General features: G+C 37.2%; 2 protein-coding genes across 7 annotated transcripts; both read left to right on the top strand.

The window, feature by feature from the left end:
• The first annotated feature begins 836 nt into the window (after nucleotides 1-836).
• Nucleotides 837-6,963, top strand: LOC137735472 (N-acetylglucosaminyl-phosphatidylinositol biosynthetic protein gpi1). 6 transcript variants are annotated; one of them, XR_015964013.1, is made up of 11 exons: nucleotides 837-1,413; nucleotides 1,577-1,880; nucleotides 2,009-2,149; nucleotides 2,228-2,331; nucleotides 2,424-2,645; nucleotides 3,147-3,641; nucleotides 5,677-6,092; nucleotides 6,205-6,298; nucleotides 6,368-6,482; nucleotides 6,573-6,647; nucleotides 6,729-6,963. XR_015964013.1 is itself a non-coding variant. In XM_088696484.1 (10 exons), the coding sequence occupies exons 2-9, from the start codon at nucleotides 1,845-1,847 to the stop codon at nucleotides 6,477-6,479; spliced, it is 1,620 nt and encodes a 539-aa protein (XP_088552610.1). In that variant the 5' UTR covers nucleotides 837-1,413; nucleotides 1,577-1,844; the 3' UTR covers nucleotides 6,480-6,482; nucleotides 6,573-6,963. The 6 variants fall into 6 exon arrangements, 4 of the variants coding, with proteins under 4 accessions (XP_088552610.1, XP_088552609.1, XP_068331000.2 ...); XR_015964012.1 differs by having other exon boundaries at nucleotides 1,096-1,413; nucleotides 1,577-1,876; XM_088696484.1 differs by having other exon boundaries at nucleotides 6,573-6,963.
• Nucleotides 6,964-10,284: 3,321 nt separating this feature from the next.
• Nucleotides 10,285-11,770, top strand: LOC148695870 (uncharacterized). Its single transcript, XM_088697987.1, has 2 exons — nucleotides 10,285-10,661; nucleotides 11,027-11,770. Exons 1-2 carry the CDS (start codon nucleotides 10,377-10,379, stop codon nucleotides 11,756-11,758), a joined length of 1,017 nt encoding a protein of 338 aa, XP_088554113.1. The 5' UTR covers nucleotides 10,285-10,376; the 3' UTR covers nucleotides 11,759-11,770.
• Nucleotides 11,771-25,312: the final 13,542 nt, after the last annotated feature.

Here is a 25,312-nt window from a genome sequence, read left to right as displayed (position 1 = left end):
ACAAAACTTAAGGATAATTAATAAGAAAATATGATAAATAATACACCTATCAGAAAGCGCTTGGCAATCCCATGGTTCAGTACGGGACTAGTTTGGACAATCTAACGAGGCTTGGAGTCCACACGAGTCTGGACTAAGGCATCCCAAACAAGGGATAATAATCCTAGTTAGTCCAGTACCACTTAAGAAGGTGAAACAAACACACACCTAGTCTAATGTAATATTTTGTACACAATGTTGACATATCAGCAAATCAACCTATCGTAATATCAAGCCAAATACAAGCCAGCAATTTCTCACGCATTTGAAAAAGAATTTTAACTTGAAGCCAAATACATGCATTGCCAACATCTTGGTTAAGCACCATTGTTATTGATTCATGCTCTTGAGATGCTGGAGAAAGGGTTCTATCTCAACAACGCAAGTGCAGACTCCTTTTAAGTTATGAAACGGGAAAATTCCAGAAATTCAAACCTACGATTAGAACTTGCAAAAAAATAAATAAATATTCATGATGGCTCAGGGTGAAGAAGATGAAGTCGAAAAGAACGATGCGATATGGAAAAGGTAGAGATGCAAATGAAGAGGTTGGCAGGTTCTCTTCCGTGTTTGATGAATTGTAATGTCCTACGTACATGGAGTCGTGTTTGATGAATTGATTAAACAAGCAATCTACAATCGGGAAGTTACGTGAGCAGACAAAATTAGATGAAGTAATTAACTCATATGTTACAAATTTTTGTGCTTTTCAATATGCTTATTTCTCTTACAATAGAAATCGAGTTGGTTTTAATGCTTGTGTGCTTTATCTGATTTGGATTCTGTTTGTTTATCCCATTGCCGCTTCATACACACATATACAATAGTCATTGGAATCGGCGGTGTGTATATTGATTGATTAGTGAGTTTATTGATAAATTTTAGTTTTATTTTTAATTTTATCATGTATGTGATGATAATTATACAATAGAGTAAAATTGACAATTCATATATATAGAGTAAAATTATATGAATTCAAATAAAAGCCCTCGATCTTAATTTGACTAGACCCCTTGAATAAATATCCGAGTAAAACTTGAAAACACTCTCACATAAAGTGATTTAGTCATATTAAAAACAACCAATTACTTCTTTGGATTAAAATTACCTTGTTTTGTGTTTTACTTCGTCTTCATCCCCACCCACATCCCTGTGTTGTCTCTGTTCTCCAAGAGATCAGCAATCATACCCACAACGATGATGGGAAGGAGATGTAGGGTTTGGTGGCCAAAGCAACTCTCATTGAGGAAACCATCATCATCCTCCAATTTCTTGCTTGGTTGGTTTGTTTCTTCGTCTCCATCTTCTCTTGACGTCGTCGTCGCTTTCGCCTACACCGAATTCGCGCTTTCTGGTTTCCAATCAAGCCTCCAGGTACATAAACTTCTTCAAATAATCAATGCTAATCAGATTTCGATAGCTTATGTCTGCAATTTATGTGGGTCGGTTTCAATCTGCTTCTTTAATGATTGAATTTTGGGATGCATTGAATTTTTGCTTATTTTGTTTTGGGAAATTGGTACATTTTTTTTTTCAGGGAATTCTTCGCGACACGAATGGAAGAATGCCTGTGTTGCTACAGGATAAGTCTATGTTGTGTGTAGTGGGTCAAATATTTAAGGACCTGATAGAAGAAGATCAACCTCATTCTTCTTCTTGTGGGTGCCACGAGCTCAGTGGATCAGTAGAACAATGTAGGGATAATTTCGAGGGAAACGGTTATTTGATTCAGATGCTATGTGATCCTAAAGAACAAGTTGGAAAGGACATTACTTGGATTCCTAAACTGCATCACGTTCACTGGAATGGGAAAATCGTGTATCGATGTGATGTTCACGTATGTAAGTTGTGAATCGTGAATGCTTCAATGGCATGCTGTTGGACTTAATTTAACTGTTAACTTTTATAGTTGATCATCATGTTTATTTTTTGGTGATTAATATCCTGTTTTTGATTTCATCAAATTTAGCTAATATTATATGAGACTCCTACATATGGTGCCCACCATTTCTCATTACATCCTTGGAATTTGTTTGAGCAAGCGAGTGCGCCTATGAGAAAACCCAAGTGGGTTGATGAACTTCACCAAAAACATCAACTCCTTGATTTGGTGAGAATTTGTGAGAATTCTTTTGTAGATTAGGACTTGTTTGTGTATTGATACACTATTTATATTCTTTAAATGCAGGATACAGTCATTCTGGCAATTAATAGCTCTGCTACTGCTGAAATTGTTTTTGAGAGATCCACGGGTCCCATGACATCTTTTGTGTGCTTTTCTACTGTTTACATGTATCTATTCACACATTTAGCTCTCCACTACTTTTTCTTTTTATGCCTGGCATTATCTGCAGTATTTAAATGGCGATTTTGTGGCTTTTCAGGTTTCTGGGATTCATATGGCAACTATTTGCCATATCTATGGCTTCATTATCGGCGTTGTTCTATGTCATTCTTCAGTTTCTGTATAGGCTTCTGAATTTTGCATCAGACTCATCGATATACCTTATATTAGTAAAGGTATTCAGCAGCTCAAGGATAAATATCAGAATCCGGGGTTCTCAGATCTTGTATTGGCCAATCTTTCTTCAAGATAATGGCATGAGGTAAGATGAAAATTTCAACTGCAAATATGGAATATGTTATGAATCCTGTGGAGTTATCTGACTGATAAGTTGGGCATTAATTCCCCTTTCATTTGCATTCTAATTTTTGGATAAAATTTAAAAATCCAAACATGTTACTAGATTTTACTCTAGTTTGGTTTATAAGAAATTTTTCGCATTTATAAATTTTCTACCCTGCAAGTGTTCATGGTTTTCTTTATCTGTACTTTTGTAGGCTGAGATTTAGGTTTGTTTGAGCCCATGATTGACCCGTTCACTTGATCTCTTCCATCATCTACTTCACTGCATTGACAATAACCCCTTCATCTTCTCTTGTGTTACATGTAACCTTTTATATCCAATAGACATTTACTGATGAGTCTGTTTCGTCTTGTGTTCTTTTGTTCCATTGCCATTTGTTTCTTTCTTTCTGGTAGTAGGCTCCTCTTATTTCTTTCCCAAATAAACTGCAATTATTTCATCACCTTATTCTGGATAAAGGTTGCTATCAAGTGTGGAATACGCGGAGAAAGCTGCATTGCATAAGCATTCCATGTGGTCAAGTTTAGCTGTTGATGTACTTCTGGGAAACTTGTTTGGTTTGGTACTGTTGTATCATGCAGAATCTGCTTGCATATGGATCTTGAAATTTTCCAGTAACATTACAAATGAGTTATTGCGCTCAGGCTGTGTGTGGTTGATGGGGGTACCTGCAGGTTTTAAGTTAAACAATGAATTGGCAGAAGTTCTTGGGATGATTTCTCTAACTGCTATCCAGATTTGGTCTACCATTTGGATCTTTTTGGGGTCCCACTTTCTTTATTTCATTAGAGGACTTGCTATATCAGGAATCATTTTTGGGGTGACTATACCTGCTGCTTTGATAATCGACTTGATTGCACTAGCAACTTTGCATGTGTCTACTCTTCATTGGTTGATATCGCTTTTATATTCAACTCAGATACAGGCATTAGCAGCTCTGTGGCGCCTTTTCAGGTATTACTTTGTGATGTCATGTTCTTTCTTTTTCAGTTTTTAAAACTTCAACAGGACACCAACTGCAGTAACTAAATACAAACGTTTTTACTTTGGTTATTGTATTCTTGTGATAGGGTCATATTTCTAACCAACCTATTTTCTATCCCGTAACATGTCATATGTTTATTCAGCACCTGTTCGTTGGAGTTTTAGGTCTTTAATACATAGTTCTTCAGTCAAATTACACCTGTAGTTCCTGCAGTTTAGCCCATTTTCCAATTCCCTGTAATTTAAATATGTTTCAATTGTACCCTAGTATTTTGATTACATTTGAAATCCAGGACAAAACATCGACTGTCTGGCAATGTGAATATTATACAATAGGTATGTATAGAGACATCTACCTCCTTCCCACATCATAGCTCCGTTAATTTATTAAATGAAGTTGTTTTGTTCTCAATTGCAAATGTAACAAAGGGACAGGCGTGAAATTTAAAAGATTTAGAAGCACAGGGATTTATGTCGAAATCAGGCTAAACTACAGGGGAATTGTAACTTGACTGGTTCTCATCTCCACCAGTTGGTGGAGGGCAGTGGCAATTGAGGGCAAGGGCAATAAAAATTGCCCTCACTACTCTAAATAGTAATTGCCTTTGTGCAAGTCCACCCGTTTGGAATGAGGAAGGGCAAGGGCAAGGATTATTGCTATTCACAAATATATATATATATATATATATATATATATTTTTTTTTTTAATGTTTTCTTTGTCTTATCCCAACATATTATTATCTCCATAGAATTTTAGGTAATTTTAAATGTTGAACTTGCAAGTGTGTTGAACTTTGTAAGATTTTTAGAGTGTGAACTTTGTAAGTTTTTTGAATTCTTTAGAGTTACATTCTGGCCGTTTGGGCAATTTTTTAGAATCCAACGGTCCTGATTTCCCTGTTGTTGCATCAAAATGGGGCCGTTTGGCTCTGGTCCTTCACGTGGGGTGCCCCCCCTTCCTGTTTGATGCATCTCCACTCGGGCGCATGCCCTTGCAAGAATTGGCAGGGCAGCTGCCAAAGCACCTGCCTTCCTTGCAATTGCCGTCCATTTTTACCACTGTTCGAGCTGATTTTTCTGGGCCAAGGGCAGTTCAACCCAATTCCCCTTGCAATTGGGTGACTGCTGGAGAGCTCTCAGTAGCCAACCTTCCAATAAAGAGACAGTTCTGTCCCTGATTACTGTCATTGTGGAACTTTACTCGTTGGTTTAACCTTGACCTTTTTATTTGTCTAGCTAGTTGGTACTGTGCTTTCAATAGGGATTTGATTATATAGTCGTATTAGATTTTCATATATGCAGCTGTCATCTGTAATATGAATGCCCATAATGCTAGAAAATGAAATTGGAAATCCCGTAACAAGTTTGCTTTGAAGCATAATATTTGTTTTTATGCATGCAGTCAAAGTTTACCACAGTAATATCTCTTGCATCAGTCCGACATCACGTTACTTTTAAGTGCATTGCATTTAGGCTCTTTATGCTGTTCATACTTTATTACAACATATCCTTCTAACAGTTAGCGTGGACTCAAAACTGCAGTCACTTTATTAATATCACCTCTTGATTCCCGTAGCAGAGTCATGTTCGTGTAAGCTAAAATGTTAAATCTGTGGATCCACTAACTTCTTGTATATTTCCTTTTATAATATTAGTATGCGTAAAAAAATCCTGATTCTAGAAGATTGTTGTGCTTTTTGTATCTATTTATCTGTTGGTATACTTATATATGTATGTACTAACGTCTATGCATAAAGTGTACGCCCATACAAGATGTGCTAGTCTATATTGCAGCCAAGATAATTTTGTTATAATTAGTTGATGTAAATTGCTGTTTTCTGAGAAGAGCTCGTTTTATTGTGCACCTGGTCACAGTCAATGATAAATTTAGAATTTTAATTGTGTATAGCTGGTGAAGGTATAAGTAAAATATGTCCCTTATCCGTAATTGTTTTGCTGTTTTACAACATCTAGGTGCTAATGTACTTGCTGAATGTTTTTCAGGGGCCGAAAGTGGAATCCTCTTCGTCAGAGATTAGATAGCTATGACTACACTGTCAAGCAACACATCGTTGGATCTCTTCTGTTCACACCACTTCTACTTCTATTACCGACAACTTCTGTTTTCTACATCTTTTTTACCATTATGAACACAACTATCAGCCTTATGTGTATACTGATTGAAGTCACTATATCTTTTATTCATGCCACACCATATATCAAAATTTTCCTTTGGTTGGTCAGGCTGAGAAGATTTCCATCTGGGATATGGTTTGAAATGGTATCTGTTTGGAGTGGTGGAGTTGATTCTCCTAGGGATATTACTTCACCATCGGAGAAACTGCGGACCGAAAAGGACCTCACTGGAGAAAAATCTTCTGTTGTGGTTTCATTTCTTCATAGTAACTTCTTGACTGTAGGTGAGAGCTTGATCTTTGTTTAGTTGATTGTATCTCAAGTCTGAAAGTTTCACATGTTAATTACTTGGGCCTGGCTTTTCTCGTAACTATATTGATGGAATATACGTACCAGGGAAAATCATCATGCCTCACTACAAAAAGGTTCTTTCTGGGAAACCTCGGACATTGGTTGCCACTGCAGCTTATGGAGTCCTCACTGGCAGACGGTGAGTTGGAAATTGAATTCAAATTTGATCGTTTTCATGGTTGTTTCAACTTTTTTAATTTGGTTCCAGGATTCCATCTACAATTGGGACTGATCTTCCAATATTTCCGTGGATGCTAATCTCCTACAAAGAGTATTGGCGTCTCTGTCGCGATTCAGTTCTTGCATACTACAGAGCGTGACAGGTAACCGGTGTTGCTGCTGCCCATTAACAACTAACTGCATTTATTTAACCTAACCTGAAATTTTGTTCTCCCATGTAAACCATTTTTTAGGTCCATCGACTTGTTTAGGACCGTACAGGCACAGGCAACGTATCTGATTCAATTTGGAAGGATTGTAGGATGAAGGTTTTTGTTCAACTGTTTCATCTAAAATGTCTGCTGCATTGCGTAATTAGCGTGATTCAAGCATAGGGATTTAATTCTCAGGTGAACGGAGTTTGCTCTTGGTGATCGATCCATTCCAGTTGATTCTGACCCAAGTTAATTGATAACAGACGTGAGGATCGTTCAACTGGGATGAATCGAACTATAACACTGCTTGCCTCCTTTCAGTGGAGTCATCGCCTGCAACTGCAAGTCACTCGGGTTGACGCGGGTACTGAAGTGACTTATGTAAGACAAAATTAAAGTTTGGTGTCAAATTGCGTAGTTTGTCTTTGAATTTGGAATGCCGTTCTTTGAGTTCCTCCTCCTCAACCTCCTCATCCTGCTGTTCAGCTCATTCTTTTGCTTTGAGTTTTAATGACTGGATGCATTGCCACGTAAGCGCTCTATGTATTAAAAAAAAAATAGAAAACTAGATTTTAATCCTTAAATAAGATGAAGTTTAGAAAAATGTCTTATACAAAATTAAAAATTGATTTTAGTCCTAGACTCTATTTAATGCCAACATGTCTTTCTTTTTTATTTATAATTTTATAAAAATATTATAAATTTTAATTTTCATTATGGTGAATATTTTATATAAGAAAATATTTTTGTAAAGATTTTTCGGTACACATGTTTTTACACATTTTCTTATGTGCCACTAATTCATTACAATATATTTAACTATGAACATTTCGGTATAATAAGTTTAGGTATGGACATTTTAGTACACTAGTTTATTATAATATATTTAGGTACTGACATTTCGGTACACTAGTTTAGTATCATATATTTAGGTACGGAATTTTTTGGTACATTTATGTTTTTGCATATTTTCTTATGTGCCATTAATTCACTACGATATATTTAAGTACGGACATTTTGATATACTAATTTAGTAAAATATATTATAATAAAGACGTTTAAGTACACTAATTAGAGGAAGTAAAATAAATATAATGAATTAAAATGTGTATAATAATAAATAATTTTAATTTTAATGTAATGACATTAAACAAGATATCTATTAAATATTAAAACAAAAATATAATATAAATTTGAATTAAGTACACATTAGAGGACTAAAATTAATATTTAATCTAATACCAGGTTTTTATTGAATTTTAATCTTCTTCAAGGATTAAAGAAGATTAAAATTCAAAAAACATCACACATCACACAGGGAGTGGATCCTGTAAGCCTTATATGCATATTCCCATCTCTACCGAGCACGAGGCCTTTTGGGAGCTCACTGGCTTTGGGTACCGTAGGAACTCTGAAGTTAAGCAAGTTCGTGCGAGAGTAATCTCATGATGGGTGACCCACTGTGAAGTTGCTCGTAAGTTCCCAGAAACAAAACCATGAGGGTGTGGTTGAGGTCCAAAGCGGACAATATCATATTACGGTGGAGTCGAACCCGGAATGTGGTGGTGGCCCGGGCCGGGATGTGACACCTATAAAAAAACCATGTCTCAACAAAATCTCTTCATACTGTTAATAAGCACAAATACGTATATTATTTGCATGCATACTCTTGTCAATTGGGGCCTTGGCCATTTTCATCACTACAATTGGATTTCTTAATGTTTTTGTATTTGTCTAATTATTTTGCAAGTATGGTCTATGAATGATGAACTAAAATATAGATGGTTTAGGCCGTTGAAAAAAAAAAAAACTACGGACGGAATGAACATCACAAAGAGTCCTTATTGGAGTAGGGTTGAATTGCACCAATAGTCCGGAAGGGCCTCACTGGAGAAAAATCTTCCGTTGTGGTTTCATTATTTCACAATGCATGAGAAGAATCAATAGAACTTAAGAAAGCAATATATACCAATCCATGATATCCACGATTCTATCAGAATAATTGTAATTTTTGTTTTACTTGGATTATGTATAATAAAATTGGTATAGTGGGAGGCCAAAATTTTACCACAAGTGTTTTTATTTCCGTAAGCCTGTTAGTGCAACTCGTCTGGAAGAGATTTTAAGGGAGAGGTAGTACTGAACCGGAGCCCCATGGAGATGTAATAGATAGACGGACGCCCCCCCTTCGGCCTGGATTGTGACCCGGAGACATTTTTTCAAAGTAGACTTCCTGCTGCCCGTTAGAAGCCCCTTTAAGGCCTGTTACTCTAATTGAGACTGTAATGTAAAAGGTGGGAAACTACAGATTTTGATACTGGAAAGTGGCCATCAAATAGAATAAATGAGAGCTGCTCCTAGAGTGCTTCTACTTCTAGATTAGTGACTTATTTTGACCTTTTCGACCCAACCATATTTATGGTTTTCAAAAAGATACACTAAATCTACATATAAAAAAAAAAACCTTTTCAGAAAAAGTTCTTTTTATTTTTCTATTTTGGTATAAAAAAGGTCCTTTTATTTGATAATAACTTAATTGAGATACGTTCATTTTCTCCTTTCATAGTTTCATACAAAAAATAAAATAAAATGAGATTTGATATTCACAAGCTTCACAAGCCCTAAGAGTGTCAGCATTCACTTTTTAAAATTTATTATTATTATTAAAGGAATGAGAGAAAGTTCGAAGCTATTACAATAATTTAAGAGATGGAGAGTTTTGAACTTGAGATGCATGTGTAAAAACTCAGCACTCCATCTACCATCATTCACGATGACCGCCCTTATCGAACAAAGTGATGACCGAACTGGGCAAATCCGTGCACATTCAACCATGCATGGCAGGATAAGATTTTGCAATCTTGACGACTTTAACTCTACGGTGTTGAATCTTGAGCTGTTCAATGATGCCGGCGACATCTTCTATTTTCGTGGGTTGGAGGGGAAGAGTAACAGCTTTGTTAGTTGGCTCTAAGATCATCGACTGAAGAGTAGTACGAGGGTAGAAGAAGTCAGTGGGAAAGAAGTTGTATTGAAGACCTGCCATGAAAATGTAGGAAGCAGAAATTAGGGTTAATTAGAAGCTATATGAAGGAATTGGTTTGGCGGCCTTTGCCTTTGGGTACCAATAAGAGCAGCTCCACCGGAGCTTTTATTGCCCAGCACCAAGTCCAAATAACAGCCCGGCATGCAAGAATGTGCTCCAGCCCGCAACCTTGCCTGGCACCCAGCCCGTGCCAGTCAAGAGCCCAGCCCAAAATGGACAGACCCATTCCCCGGTCTGTTTCTGGCGCGTGCACAACACGCGCGAGGCGGGGCGCGTAGCCGACAGCTCTGCAGGCGCTGGGGCTCGCGTGCAGACCCACTTGCAGTCGTCCGGGTGAACGATACGTGGCCTCCTCAGAGCCGTTGGATTTCCAACGGCTAGTTTTTTAGGCCGTTGGATTTCCAACGGTAAAAAAAATTTGAATTTGAATTTTAAATTGGACCGTCCGATCACAGATCAACGGTCCACGTTTATTTCACCAAAAATTAAAAAAAAAAAAAAAAAAAAAAGGCCCAACGGTCAGAAATTTGACCGTTGGCCACGTGGCGTAATGAGTGCTGTTGGATTTGATTATTTTTCAAATCCAACGGTCCCGATTAATTACAACATTAAAATTTATTAAAAATTAATTAAAAAATGTCAAAATTTTTTAAAAAAATACAGAAAAATTTTAAAAAATTAATTTTTTTTTGTATAAATACCTAACCCTCATCTTCCACCTTACACCACATTTCAATATTTTCTACACTTTCTACACTTTCTACATTTGAATATTTTGTACACTTTGAGAGAAAAAAATGACTTCGTGGAAGCTCAGTGAAGATGTTACGTTGTGTGAATGTTGGGTTCGCACTACTCATGACCCGATTACGGGTAATGAGATGGATAAGCGAGAAATGTGGAGTAAAATTACGAAATCGTTCAACGATGTACATGGAAAAGATGTACATGGAAAAGATGCCAGATCTAGTCAAGGTCTTCAAGGTCGTTGGAAAAAACTCAACGCATCCTTTACTTGTTGGAAAAACGCCCTCTCTCATGCTTCTGGTAATTTGCGTAGTGGGACAAGTTTAGCGGATGAGGTAACAATATTTTTATTTATTTATATGCATTCCACCCGATTTGATTATTTTAATTTATTTAATTTCTTATGTAATTTTTATGTAATATGCATTCCAAATACTTATGTAATTTTTATGTACTTTTTATATAATTTTTATGCATTCCACAATTCTTATTTAATTTCTTATGTAATTTTTATGTAATATGCATTCCAAATACTTATGTAATTTTTATGTACTTTTTATATAATTTTTATGCATTCCACAATTCTTATTTAATTTCTTATGTAATTTTTATGTAATATGCATTCCAAATACTTATGTAATTTTTATATAATTTTTATGCATTCCACAATTCTTATGTAATTTTTATGTAATTTTTATAGACACTACAAGCACAAGCATTCTACAATGCAAAGAACCATAACAAATCATTCAACAAATGGGAATGTTGGCAAATTGTCAAAGATTGCCCTAAATACCAAATTGTGGCAACCGGTCCAGAAGTTGTCATGCACGGTATGGGTCTACACAGTTCGCCAGAAGCAGACACAGCCGAACAAGAAGCCAACACATTTGAAGACACGGAAGGGATACCTGAACAAGTGCCAGAGACCCAACCGACTCGTCAGTCCCTCAGGCCTCAAGGTAAAAAGGCATCAAAGAAAAAAGGTAGTTCTTCCAAAAATGACTACACTAAATATATGGAGGAACTTACTCGTCAAGGTGAAATGAACATGGCATGGGAAAAGGCTAGAGATGAGGAAAAAGCTGCTGCTGTGGCAGCAATTATTGCAGCTACTGAGGCTCGTGATGCGGCGTCTGAGAGACAAAGAGAAATAGTTAATCGAGAGAACGAGATGATTAGAGAAGCACTTCATCGAGAGAATGAGATGCTTAGAGAAGAAAGGATGGCTCAAACAGATCGTGACACTATGAACAAGTCTCTAGTAGGACTGTCTCCGAATTCAAAATATTTTTGGACATCAGAAAAAAGAGATGTCGTGCGAAGGAGGCGTGCAAGAGATGCCGAAACAAGTCAAGGGGGTTCCAGCTACAGAAATCCTAGCAACCAAGATCCTAGCACCACATATCCTAACTCCACAGACTTTGTATAATTTCGCATTTATTTGTACTACTTTACTTAATTTCTTATGTAATTTCTTATTTATTTTTAGAACTTTATTTAATTTCTTATGTAATTTCTTATTTATTTTTAGAACTTTATTTAATTTCTTATTTATTTTTAGAACTTTAAAACACCATTTAAAACACCAAATAAAATTACATAAAACACCATTTAAACTTAAAACACCATTTAAACTTAAAATTACATAACCTCACCATTTAAACTTAAAACACCAAATAAAATTACATAACCTCACCATTTAAACTTAAAAAAAAAAGCAAACACACTAAATAAGATCACTTAAAAAACAATACACTTTATTCTTCAACCACAAGCCTTATTTTAATTATCTTCGCCTTCGTGCAATCTCCACTGATGGTCAATCAAGTCATTCTGGCGGGCTATGTGCCAGTATGGCTCTTGCAATGAAGTGTATCGTTGAACGATCAATTCATTGTAACGTCCATCCCGTTCCAACGGCTCGTGTTGCACGGGATCTTCGGTCCGGTCATGAGCATAGTAGATTTGTGTTCTTGAGTTGTTCATCGGATCCGGCTCGTATTCATCGACGGCATCATAATCATACTCGTCTTCAACAATCATGTTGTGAAGAATAATACACGTCATCATGATGGATCGAAGAGCCTCGACATCAAACATTCTAGCTGCACTCCTGACAATGGCCCAACGAGCTTGCAGGATGCCAAAACAACGCTCGACATCCTTCCTACACCCTTCTTGACACTTTGCGAAGTGTTTATCTTTTTCACTCTGCGGGTGTGGCACTGTTTTGACAAATGTTGACCACCTTGGGTAAATACCATCTGCAAGGTAGTATGGTCCCTCGTATTTAGTACCATTAACCCAATATGTGCATCTCGGCCCACGCCCTTGTAGCAGTTCGTCAAACACTGGAGATTGGGCAAGGACATTTAGGTCATTCTGAGCTCCTGGAACACCAAAAAAAGCATGCCAAATCCATGTATCAAAAGAAGCCACCGCTTCCAAAATGATGCTTTTGGCTCCTTTTCTGTCGCCATAAGCTCCTTGCCACGCACTTGGACAGTTTTTCCATGTCCAGTGCATGCAGTCGATGCTTCCAATCATGCCAGGGAAGCCTCGCATCTCACCCTTCCTCAGAAGCCTTCGCATGTCCCTTGGCGTGGGTTGCCGAAGGTACTCATTGGTGTAGAGGGCTTCAATTGCAGAGCAAAACCGCATCAGGGACTCCAGAACTGTTGTTTTTCCCATCCTTGCGATCTCATCCACTTGATCTGCAGATGCTCCATATGCAAGCATTCGCAAGGCAGCCGTAATTTTTTGCTCAGGAAGAAGACCTAGCACATGAAAAGCATCCTCTTTTTGCACAAAATATGGATCATGGTTGCAAACATCACTCATGATTTTAGCGAACAAACTTCGTTGCATTCTAAAACGACGTCTAAAAACATGATCAGGGTAAACGCTGTTGGGAATAAAATAATCTTCCAAGAGATCTTTACCTCGTCTTTCCCTTCTTCTATCGATGTTTGCCGCACGTTCGGGTTTGGCTATCTGACCCATAGCTTGCATGATACGGCGGGAATGTGAGGCCCTCCGCCTTCTATGGTGATCATCCTCATCCTCCTCCATTGCGAAGACCTCATCTCCACCTCCATCTTGGTCAAGATTGACCAATTCTTCCTGTTGTGCCAACAACCTTTTCTGCTGCTCTTGCAACTGTTTATACGCTCTCCTTGAAGAAGACATTGTAAGAACTCAAGATTTGAAAACGATAAAGAAGAATTCTGAGCTAAAAAAAAGGATTGAGTTTAGCGTGAGGATGGATGTAGGGATGTAGGGTTTATATGGACAAAAAAAAAGAAGATGAGGTTCTGGACAATGCCACGTGGCACTACGTGATTGGTTGAAAATCTTAGCGGAAATCTATTCAAAAAATAGTACGTTCGGATAATGACACGTGGCGTGACGAGATTGGTTAAAAATCTTATCGAAATCTTGCCTAAATTATTGTAAACAGGAAGTGACACGTGGGTTGTCGGGATTGGTTGAAAATCTTAGCGGAAATCTATTCAAAAAATAGTACGTTCGGATAATGACACGTGGCGTGACGAGATTGGTTAAAAATCCTATCCGAAATTAAAACTATTTTTTTTTTATTATTTTATAAAAAAATTATTTAATATTTTAAATGGACTGAGTGCCAGCGCATTTTGTAGGGGTGGAGATCGTTTGTGCCAGCGCATTTTTAGACTAGGTGCCAGCACATTTTTTTTTGGGGTGGAGATGCTTTGGCCTATTACTATTCATTGAGTCTGTTACTGTTCAATTAAGTGGATAAATGGGCTGGGTGCTGGCACAAAGTGGATAGGGGTGGAGTTGCTCTAAATAGTGCAAGGGCTTCAGTTTTTCAAGATGCTTTATATGGGGAATGAAAAAAGATAGGAGACGAAACCACCCGTCTTTTATAATGCAATGGGCTGATGACGAACAAAGTTGTTTGTTAAAGTTCTTTTTCGTTAAGCTTCCGGTACTGTTCATTTTAACGAAAAATTACATTTTTATACTAAAAAAGTCAATCCTGATCATATTCACTTTATCCTTTATTTTGTCATTTTCGTTAAAACTCAAAGTTTTTATACTCTTTTCATTAGTTTTCCCAAAAATAAACTTTTGTGACCTCTAGGTTGGCTTTTTATATATTTTATGCAACGTATTATACATCAAGGTCTAAGGGATTTGGGTTGAGCTACATAATGGACATGTCATATAAGTTAATTCTAAACCTCTCGCTTATAACTTATATATAAGAGAGGAATACGACTATACTAGACTTGTCAAATTGCCAATTAATCAAAATCTGATTTACGATGATGACACGTATATAGACCTATAAACGGATTGAATTCGAACCAGACCAACCTTTATTGATATCCGTATTTGGACCAGGTCTGACTTGTAGATCCATTTCCGAAAAGCATTGGATTCAGATCAAATCAAATCCTTATTAGATCTAATTCAAGACCCAAAAAACTTAAATTTATCATCACTTGCTTTGTTGTTTTTTTTTTTTTTGGGTCAACTAATAGATTTTGTTAGATTAGTCACCGACGAAGTTCGAATCCACATGATCATGCAAATGCTCAATTTATTTTCATTACTGTGGTAAAAGGTCACTTGCGCAGTTGTTTTTTTGTTATATTAAACTATTTTGAATTTAGATATTTTCACGTTTCCATAATAATAGAGTATAAATGTATTTGAAATTTTGAATGCGTAAAAACTTAAATACTGTTACACACAAGCATAATATTTTCGAAATAATATTTTGTCAAAAGGTCCTTCTGACTTGATAACTTCATGTTGATACGTACGGTTCCCTTCCCTCTTATATGCTTCATCAATAACTGATAAAAAAGGAACAGCATATAAAATGCACAGCTACCTGCACTCCGTCTAATTTGGTGTGCCGGAATAACTTGTGATATGAGTTGACATTAAAAAAAGAATAACTCCTGATGAGATTCGTATATCAATTTCCAGTTATAAGTTACAACAAATACAGATTCTATTTTGGCACTAATAATAAAACAAACATATATACTTCAAGGCATGCATGATGACTTGATATCAAATAATTAAACAAACAAATATTTTAAGGCATGCAGGGTGACTTAAGAGCAAAGTGTTTGGCATGGTACGAATCCTGTTCTCTTAAACCTTAGTGTTCAAGTAAATTGTGATCACTTACCATTCATTCAATCTTAATTTAATAATAAAGGAGAAAATATAACAACAAAAATTCTACTTTTAACTTAAGATAAACGGTAGGTGACCACAATTTTTATTGGGTTCTGGTGTCTAGGAGAACATGATTGGGTATATACTAGTACGAAAAGTTAAGGATGATACTTGCATTCCCCCTTATGAGACATGAACTCATTCCCTCTTTCGAAAAATGTATCTTGACCGCACAAATTTCATAATCAAAACCGTTCAATTTCTTAATCTTCACTCGAAGACTACCTCTACAAAAAAATCATTTCAATCGGAGATCATTTAGTCATTCAAATGTATAAAATTAATTGATAGTATAGGTACAAAGTAGCATGTTAGTTACTTATTTCATATGTTCGAATGATTAAACGATTTTTTTTTAAATAATTTTTTTCGGGTAAGTCAAATAAAAATTAATAAATTGAACGATTTAGATCATTAAATTTATTCGGTCAAATCATTATTCACAAATAGAAATATGTGCATCCCAACGTAAAAATGAAACTACTATTCAAAATCTAAAAAGAGGAGAAAACAAAAGAAGAGTCAATGGTATATGCTGCGTGCAGAATGTTATTTTCTGTTCTCAACGCGGGCATATTCGCATATTCAGCTAGCCATGAGCCAAATACTAAACAGCCATCGTGGACCGCAGGCCATGGCACAATGGTATATGCTTCTTTCTCTTATTTATTATGCAAGTCAAATAGATCGGAAAGTTTGAAACTGTTGAACTTTGAACAGAAATTCATTTTGTTTATTTCCACGTGAGGTCGAGCAATGACCCTGCCTATATTACCGCGAAGTTGGACAGCTACAAGATGTCCACGTGAATTATTATTTTATTTTTTTTGAAACAATAGATTTGTTAGATTATATATTAAATTAGTGAGCTAACGAAGTTCGAATTTATGCCGGGGTACAAGGATAACACTTCTTTCTACTACCATAGTAGAGAGTCACTTGCTCCATGTGAATATTACTCAAGGACATTAGAAAATGCTAAGTTCAATATTGTTATTAGATTCAAAACTATTTTATTTAAGTTACGTAATTTTATGTGACACAATTTGAAGGAAGATTGTTAGCTTACTCTTTTTAAAATTTTGACCAAGTGGGGAGGTTATTTGTTTACTCCTAAAAAATATCGTTCATAATCGGGGCCATTCTCATAATCTAAGTCACGATCACTTTCCATTTCTGCTGGCTGCAGTTGTCAAAATACACTCTGTGTTACACTTCATCACTAAGATTTTGAAGCATAAAATGTTTGATAAAAATAAATCTTAAATATGTTTTATTTTTCCGAAAAACTTTGTTATATAGGGCTGAATAAAACGAAAAGTGAGCATAAAATAGTTGCCTAAAACCTCAATCAAATTGGTTAAAAAAAAAGAAAAAGAAAAAGCCTCAATCAAATAATAGGTTGCGATTATTTATTTTGTGCTCTTATGCTTAACCAACCATTGGTGCTGGGAGATATTTAATCAATTATTTGTTGCAATGAACAATTCTGCAGGGGCAAAATATCTTACAATTTATTAGTTTTTACGATGTTGAATATTATAGTTAGAGAGAATATACACATCTTTCTAATGTAATTTTCCTTTTTTTATATTTATAATTTTAGAGGAACAAACAATTCTATTTTAATCCTCACTAGCAGAAATTACAATTTTTGTTTGGTCAAGGGCAGAGATTATACATTTATACGTATTGGAAAGTAAACGGCGGCCTTAAAATCCGAAAATTTTTAATTAAATTGTGGCTACTGGGGAAAACGGAAAAGATATGGACACCAATGATCTTCGTACACTTGCATTAATCTGAACATATATTTCTGGATGATACTAATTCATATAACATCCACCTAGCTCCTTGGTGTTACAAAGCGAGACTAATTATATATGTTATACATCATACATGATGACAAACAAGCAAAGTAACTACATAGTGGTAAAAAAGGTAACCCCATAAATAACCCAATCCTGAAGTTCATGATCATGATCTTTACAAGCTTCACAATCCTAACAGTATCAGCATTCACAAAGATTGCTCTTGTAAGCGATGATCGAACCGGGCGAATCCTTTCATATTCAACCATGCATTACAGGAGGATATTTTGCAATCTTGACTACTTGAACTCCACGGTGTTGAATCTTGAGCTGTTCAAGGTCGCTGGCTGCATGATCTGCTTTGGTGGTTTGCAGGGGAAGATCAGTAGCTTTTTCTAAGGTCCTCAACTTAGGAGCAGCACGAGGGTAGAGGAAGTCAGTGGGAAAGAAGTTGTATTGAAGGCCAGCCATGGAAAAGTAAGAAGCAGAGGATTTAGGTGGGTTAGAAGCTGTTTATATGAAGATGGTTTGGTGGACTTTGATGAAAAAGAGCAGATCACATGTGCCTTTGGGTACCTAATAGTTTGGCTTATATATACTGCATGCAGGGGCTTTGAATTTTCAAGGTGCTTTATTGTTTTGTTGGTCGAGCATTTTCAAGGTCAATATTTGGGAAATTAAAGAAAACGACACGGGAGTGACTATAGGTAAGGATATCTTTTAATAATTTAATTTTCATTTTCTTTTTTAATAATGGCAAGGGTTGAGGACAATGGACTAGGGTGAGTGGTTGAGGGGCATGGGTTGTGACCTCTAAGTTGTTTTATTTTTTTTGAACAAACAATATTATCTATACTAATAAAGAGGTGGATGAACTTAACTTCACAATGAGCTAGTTATAATGTGGTTCAAATTTACCTTTGACGAGAATTGAACCTAACTTTTGTCACACAAGAAATATTTCTATGCGAAACCAAACATTTTGTTGACATTTTGATGTATGTTTTCTGAATAAAACAGTTACAAGATGCAGCATATATGGAAGAATAAACAAGAAAAAAAAGAGAGGAGGGAAGATGGCAGCTAATGCCAACATCATGATAACCTGCAATCCCTCTAAACTTAATCTATTATCCAGCTTTGGCTTTTACAGCAAGAAGAGCCGAAAACAATGGATGAAAAACAGTAGGTGAGAGGGAGGACCGAATATAACAGCTAGGCAATGACACAAGCTGAGCTGTTTCTCCATCACCACTAGACACCACTTGTTATTCTTCTAATATTTAACCCTACTTTTAATAATGACATCCAATACTCCCCCTTAAGCTGGATCCAGTAGGTTGATGGATCCAAGCTTGGAGAGGAGCCTTTGAAACTGATGAGAAGCCAGAGGTTTGGTGAATATATCAGCCAGCTGATCGAAGCTTTTTACATAATGTGTCTGAATCACCTGCGACTGTACTTGTTCACGGACATAGTGACAGTCGACTTCAATATGCTTCGTCCTCTCGTGAAAGACGGGGTTTGATGCTATGTGCATGGCAGCCTGGTTGTCACAAAATAAGGTCATTGGTTGAGCTGTGAACACACCTAAGTCACATAAAAGTCCTTTTAGCCATATTAGCTCACACGCGGTTGAGGCCATTGCACGATATTCAGCTTCGGCACTTGATCTTGCGATGACAGTTTGTTTCTTGCTCTTCCACGTGACCAGGTTTCCACCAACAAAGGTACAATAACCAGTGGTGGACTTGCGATCGATTGCGTTTCCTGCCCAATCAGCATCACAGTACCCTATGATTTGAGTGTTGTCATTCTTTGCCATGAGGATGCCACGACCAACAGACCCTTTTAAGTAACGTAAGATTCTTTTGACAAGGTTCAGATGCTCGATGGTGGGAGAGTGCATGAACTGACTGGCAATACTTACTGAATGTGAGATGTCTGGTCTGGTGATCGTTAGGTAGATCAGCTTGCCGACAAGCCTCTGATATAAGCTGATATCCGAGAGTGGCTTGCCTCCCAAGTCAAGCTTGAGCTTGCTATCAAGAGGGGTAAGTGCAGGCTTGGCATCACTCATATTGGCATCTTTAAGTAGGTCCATGACGTACTTTCGTTGATTAAGAAATAGTCCCTTGTAAGAAGATGCCATTTCGATTCCAAGAAAATACTTCAACACCCCAAGATTTTTAACCGCAAATTGTTGTTGAAGTGACTATTTGAGTATGGTGATTTCAGCAGCATTATCATCTGTAATTATTAAGTCATCCACATATATCAACACAACTAATTTGCTTGCAGCTCTTGTGCGAACAAATAATGATGAATCTGCATTACTTCTTTTGAAACCAATGCTATGAAGAACTGTACTTAGTTTTGCATACCAAGCACGTGGTGATTGCTTCAGTCCATAAATTGACTTATGTAACTTACACACCAAATTAGGCTCTTGGCTTTGAGGGTGTCCTGGTGGCAATCTCATATAGACTTCTTCTTCAAGATCACCATGTAGAAAGGCGTTCTTCACGTCCATTTGATACATAGACCAACCTTTATTGACGGCAACAGACAATAGAACCCTTACTGAGTTCATTTTTGCAACAGGAGCAAATGTTTCCTTGTAATCCACCTCAAATGTTTGAGTGAATCCTCGAGCCACCAACCTGGCTTTATGCCTCTCAATCGAACCATCAGAATTAAACTTGATCTTATAGATCCACTTACAGCCCACTGCCTTTTTTCCTTGTGGAAGTTTGGTGATGCTCCAGGTTTTGTGTTGGTCTAGTGCTTTGAGTTCATCTCTCATTGCTTCTTTCCACACAACTTGATTATTAGCCTCATAAAAGTTTTGAGGCTCACTGTGACTTGAAATGTTGTTAAGAAAGGCAGCATGAGATGGAGTTACCTTTTGATACGACACACAATTTGAAATTGGATGCCTCGGTTTATATGTGACAAAATCTTGAAACCTTGTGGGAGGTTGTTTATCACGCCGAGGATTGCGTCGAGGTACTGGGAGGTTTGTCTCATCCTCGTTCAAATTGTCACCCACACCTTGAGGATTTTCTATGTTGCCGTTGTCATCATCATGCACTGAGTCATCATCATGCACAGAATTATCAGGATGAGTACCTTCATTATTGACTTCAATGGGAGGTGTAGAAGTACATATTCTTGGTAGAGGAATTAGGTCTAAGATGCACTCCCCCTGACTTGTGGCTTCATGTGATTTGCTGAAAAAAAAGTTAGCTTCATGGAATCGTACATCTTTAGATACAATTATTTTTCTTAGTTGAGGATTATATCACTTATATCCTTTTTGTGTTGATGAATAACCAAGAAAAATACATTTGAGAGCTCTAGGGTCCAACTTATCTCGATGGTGTGACTGTATATGAACAAAACAGACACAGCCAAAGACTCTAAGATGTGAAAGGTCGATTTTTCTTCCTTTCATGACTTCAAGTGGAGATTTAAACCCCAAGACTCGGTTAGGAAGTCTATTGATGATGTACACAGCCGTCATGACTCCTTGTGACCAAAATCTCTTTGGTACGTTCATTTGTAACATTAATGCTCTCGTTTTTTCCAGAATGTCACGATTTTTCCTTTCAGCTACACCATTTTGTTGAGGTGTGCCGACACAACTTGTTTGATGCATGATACCATGCTTGCTCAGATATAATGACATGATATGGGACATATATTCGGTGCCATTGTCAGATCTTAAGGTTTGAATTTGAGAGGAAAAATGGTTCTTAACAAGATTGTGAAAATCCTTAAAAACTTCAATCACTTCACTCTTAGACTTTAAAAGGTACAACCATGTGGCTCTAGAGAAATCATCGACAAAAGTTACATAATACTTATAACCATCAAAAGATTCAAACATTGGTCCCCATACATCTGAGTGAACTAGTTCGAAAACTTTACTAGTCCTAGATAAGGATGAGGTAAAAGACAATCTGGTGGCTTTAGACAAATGACATGTTTCACACGAAATTAAATCATTCCCTAAGTTTGGAAACAAGGAAGACAAAACAGGTTGGGAAGGATGAGCTAAACGTTGATGCCACAATTGACTATCTTGGGATGGACTGGACTTGGCTTGAAATCCTCTGGGACTGCTTTTTGATATGTAATAGAGGCCATCTAGGTAAAACCCTTCACCAATCGTCTTCTTGGTGAGGCAATCCTGAAAAATGACATTGTGAGGAGAGAAAATGGCCAAACAATTTAAGGTATTGGTGATTTTTCCCACAGATAGAAGTTGAAATGGAAAAGAAGGAACAAATAAGGCTACTGACTCAATTTTGTCCGATATTAGGTTTATATTTCCCTTCCCTAAAACCTTAGAACTCTCGCCATTGGCAGTTGAGACTTGAGACGGTTTTGAAAATTTTTCAAACTTGTGAAACTTAGAAACATGGTTGGTCATATGATCTGTGGCACCCGAATCAACAATCCACAAATCATGCATCATATTTACATTAAGAGCAGTTTTAAAAGCAGTCATGATACCTTGCATGTCATTTTGGGCCATATGTTGTGTTTCTGTCAGAAATCCAGCAAACTTGCCTAGCAAAGCTATTGAATTTCCATCTTCAAAGCCGACCGTTTGGTCACTCTTAATCCTTTCTTTCTTGCTTTGAAGATACACTGCAAACTCATTTATGAGTGCAGCTGGATTTGCAGTGAAGCTCTTGAGTGCATCAGACCTATGAGAGGTTGAGGTAGTTGCATTGTTGGCTCTATGTGGTGCACGGTTCAGTCTTTGTGAGCTCTTGTTTTCCTTCATGAACTCTGGCTTTAATTCTGGATGTAAAATCCAGCATGTCTCCTTAACGTGACCAGTATAGTTGCAGTGTTGGCACTTTAAGTGTGGATTCTTCACTTTGTATTTTCTTTCGTTGGCTAGATAAGCCCTTGCTTCAGTTACACTGGTCTTTGTGCCAGTGTTCATGACTTTCCTTCGTACTTCTTCACGTTGGATTGTTTCACATACGTTGGTGAAGGAAGGTAGTTCGGGGTTCATGAGTATGTGGCTTCGTAGGTCTTCGTATCCTGAATCGAGACTTGACAAGAGTTGGAATATCTTTTCTTCTTCTGCCCTTTTCAGTAGTAAAGATGCCTCAGTTGTGTGAGGCCGATACATTTCCAGCTCATTCCACATGCTCTTCATGCTGCCTAGAAGTTGAACAAAGGGCTTTCCTTGTTGTTGTATGTTGGAAATGTTCTTCTTCAATTGAAACACACGTGCAGCATTGTTCTGGCTGCCATACATCTCCTTGACTGTCTCTCATAGTTTGAATGATGATTCAAAATAACTGAATATTTCAGCTAGTTTACGTTCCATGGAATTTAGGAGCCATGACATAACTAGCTGATCCTTGCAAAGCCAGATTTCATAAGTTGGTGAAGAAACATCAGGAACTTCGATGCTTCCATTTATGAACCCTAGCTTGGACCTTCCACCTAGGGCAAGGCTCACTGCTCTCGACCAAGGTAAGTAATTAAACTCATTTAACAAGACCAAGCTTAATCTTTGATTTGGATTGACATCCACCTCAGACACGGTTGAGGAGGAAGGTATCTGGGAATTTTCATCTCCAAACGAATAAGAATTCTCTTCCGCCATGTCGGAGATGGAATACGATCAGCTGGAAGAAATGCAGAAAAGCCCTGCCGTGAGGAGGATGGTGGTAGTGAGGGCAAGTGCTCTGCTAGGAGTGACGATGGTGATTATAATTATCCTTTTTACTCTGATTCGCTTGATGAATTCGAGGAAGGTGAATCAGAAGAGGTCAGAGAGGATTCTAGTGTTAGGAAGTCTTTCAGTTATGGCACGCTGGCTCATGCAAATTTTGAAACTGAGGAGCCCACTGCACCGGTGTTTGAGCTGCTTTTGTTAAAGAAGGCCTATGGTGAAGAAGGTGGTGATGACATTGACTTTTGATCGTCGGTAGCTTAGCTCTGATGAATCTCTATCTCTTCAGCTGGAAGAAATGCAGAAGCAGGTTATTTTTCCTGCTCTGATACCATGTTGACATTTTGATGTATGTTTTCTGAATAAAACAGTTACAAGATGCAGCATATATGGAAGAATAAACAAGAACAAAAAGAGAGGAGGGAAGATGGAAGCTAATGCCAACATCATGATGACCTGCAATCCCTCTAAACTTAATCTATTATCCAGCTTTGGCTTTTACAGCAAGAAGAGCCGAAAGCAATGGATGAAAAACAGTAGGTGAGAGGGAGGACCGAATATAACAGCTAGGCAATGACACAAGCTGAGCTGTTTCTCCATCACCACTAGACACCACTTGTTATTCTTCTAATATTTAACCCTACTTTTAATAATGACATCCAATACATTTGTTGTGCAAAGGTTGAGAAAAAAATGTGGGTAGCGGGAGATTTGGCGCCAAATTCTCGCGTGACGAACTTTTTCCCAACAAAATCTTGCACTACGAATCTTGCGTTGTGCAAAGCGTGAAATGGTTAGTGAGTCATTTCAGGCTAAGTAATTACTATACTCTTTGCGCAACAAACCCTTAGTCAAAAGTTCCTACAGGTTTTATAAAACAGGTTCACTCTCCATTTTTTCTTTCATACTCATCCCCAGCACCCTCAAGTTCCCATCATTTTCTTCTTCCTCAAACTCCCTATATCCCAATTATTTTTTTATTTGTCTATACGATGGCCGATTCCGCTGCTGCTTCAATTAAGGGATGTGAGGGAGAAGGATGTCGAAAAGGTAATACCATTTTTTCTGTGGATTTGAAAGTTTTATTTATTTTGTTTATTTTTGAATAAATTTATTGGATGATTATAAAATACTTAATTTGATTATGAAATTTTGTTTTTTCCATAGATAAAAAAAAGAAAAAAAAAGATGAGAATGTCCAAGGTAAATAAGGTATGAAGATTTTAGGGGATCTGAGAGGGATTCGCATGCTATGCTTGCGCATGATGTTGGGACAGTAATTAAGAACAAGTGTCCTATAGAGTGGTTGTCTTGGAAAAAGGTGTTGGATGAACTGAAGAATTTTATTATCACTAAGTGGCCATATACTAATTTAATAATTATTTTTGTTATATAATTGTTGACCCTAAAAACTACCTAGCCTACATGGCTCACAGGCCAAGTAACTAATGAGTTAACTACGTTCTTCAGTCGAATGCGGGGCGTGCCAACTCATCGGTCGAGTTCGGCTAGGGAGTAAAATATGTTGATGTGGCATTGGGCGCATTGCTGACTTCTTGATCTTTCAAATACGGCCGAGGAAGGAAAACATCTCGGCCTTCGGGTTCTAGAGCACTAAGAAAAGGCTGCTAGTTCTACGAAGTTCAATATCAAATTTGGCTTTCAGTGTGTCGAATGTAGTAACCTGGTAAAACCTCACTTGACCGAGAAGGTTAATGAGATGACTTCTTCCAATAAGGACTTGGAAATCCTTGTTGATCGAGACTTGGATAAATAACCAATCAGTCTCGAAGCAGTGCTATTTATCCAAACTGAAGGTGTTCCTTGGTCAGCTGATTCTACGACTCTAGTATTGTTTATCCAAACTGAAGATATGTTGGCGAGGAAGAAGAAAATAAAAATATCAAGATGTTTGAGAAGTTTGCGCATAGCAGTTGTGTATTGAATTGGAGGGGTTTTGAATGATGCATTCTCCCTCTATTTATAGCAATGATTTCCTTAGTGGCCGAAATGAAACTTCATTTGAATTAGGATTCTTTAACCCAATCCAAATAGACCTCGAACAATCTTGATCCTTGTAAAATTTTGAACCTAGCTCCCTAATTGTTCAAATTCACCCTTTGGTTCTCAGCATCTTTTCTGATTTGAAGCATCCTTAGTTTTCGAGAATCCTTATTGTATTGGGATTTAATCACCTGACCCTTATCTAGATAAAACCATCTTT

Source organism: Pyrus communis, chromosome 7 (assembly GCF_041283825.1).
Source record: "Pyrus communis isolate YQ-2024b chromosome 7, ASM4128382v1, whole genome shotgun sequence".
NCBI classification, from domain to species: Eukaryota; Viridiplantae; Streptophyta; class Magnoliopsida; order Rosales; family Rosaceae; genus Pyrus; species Pyrus communis.
The sequence above is the reverse complement of the archived record's forward strand: the minus strand, read 5'-3'. Positions and strand labels throughout refer to the sequence as shown.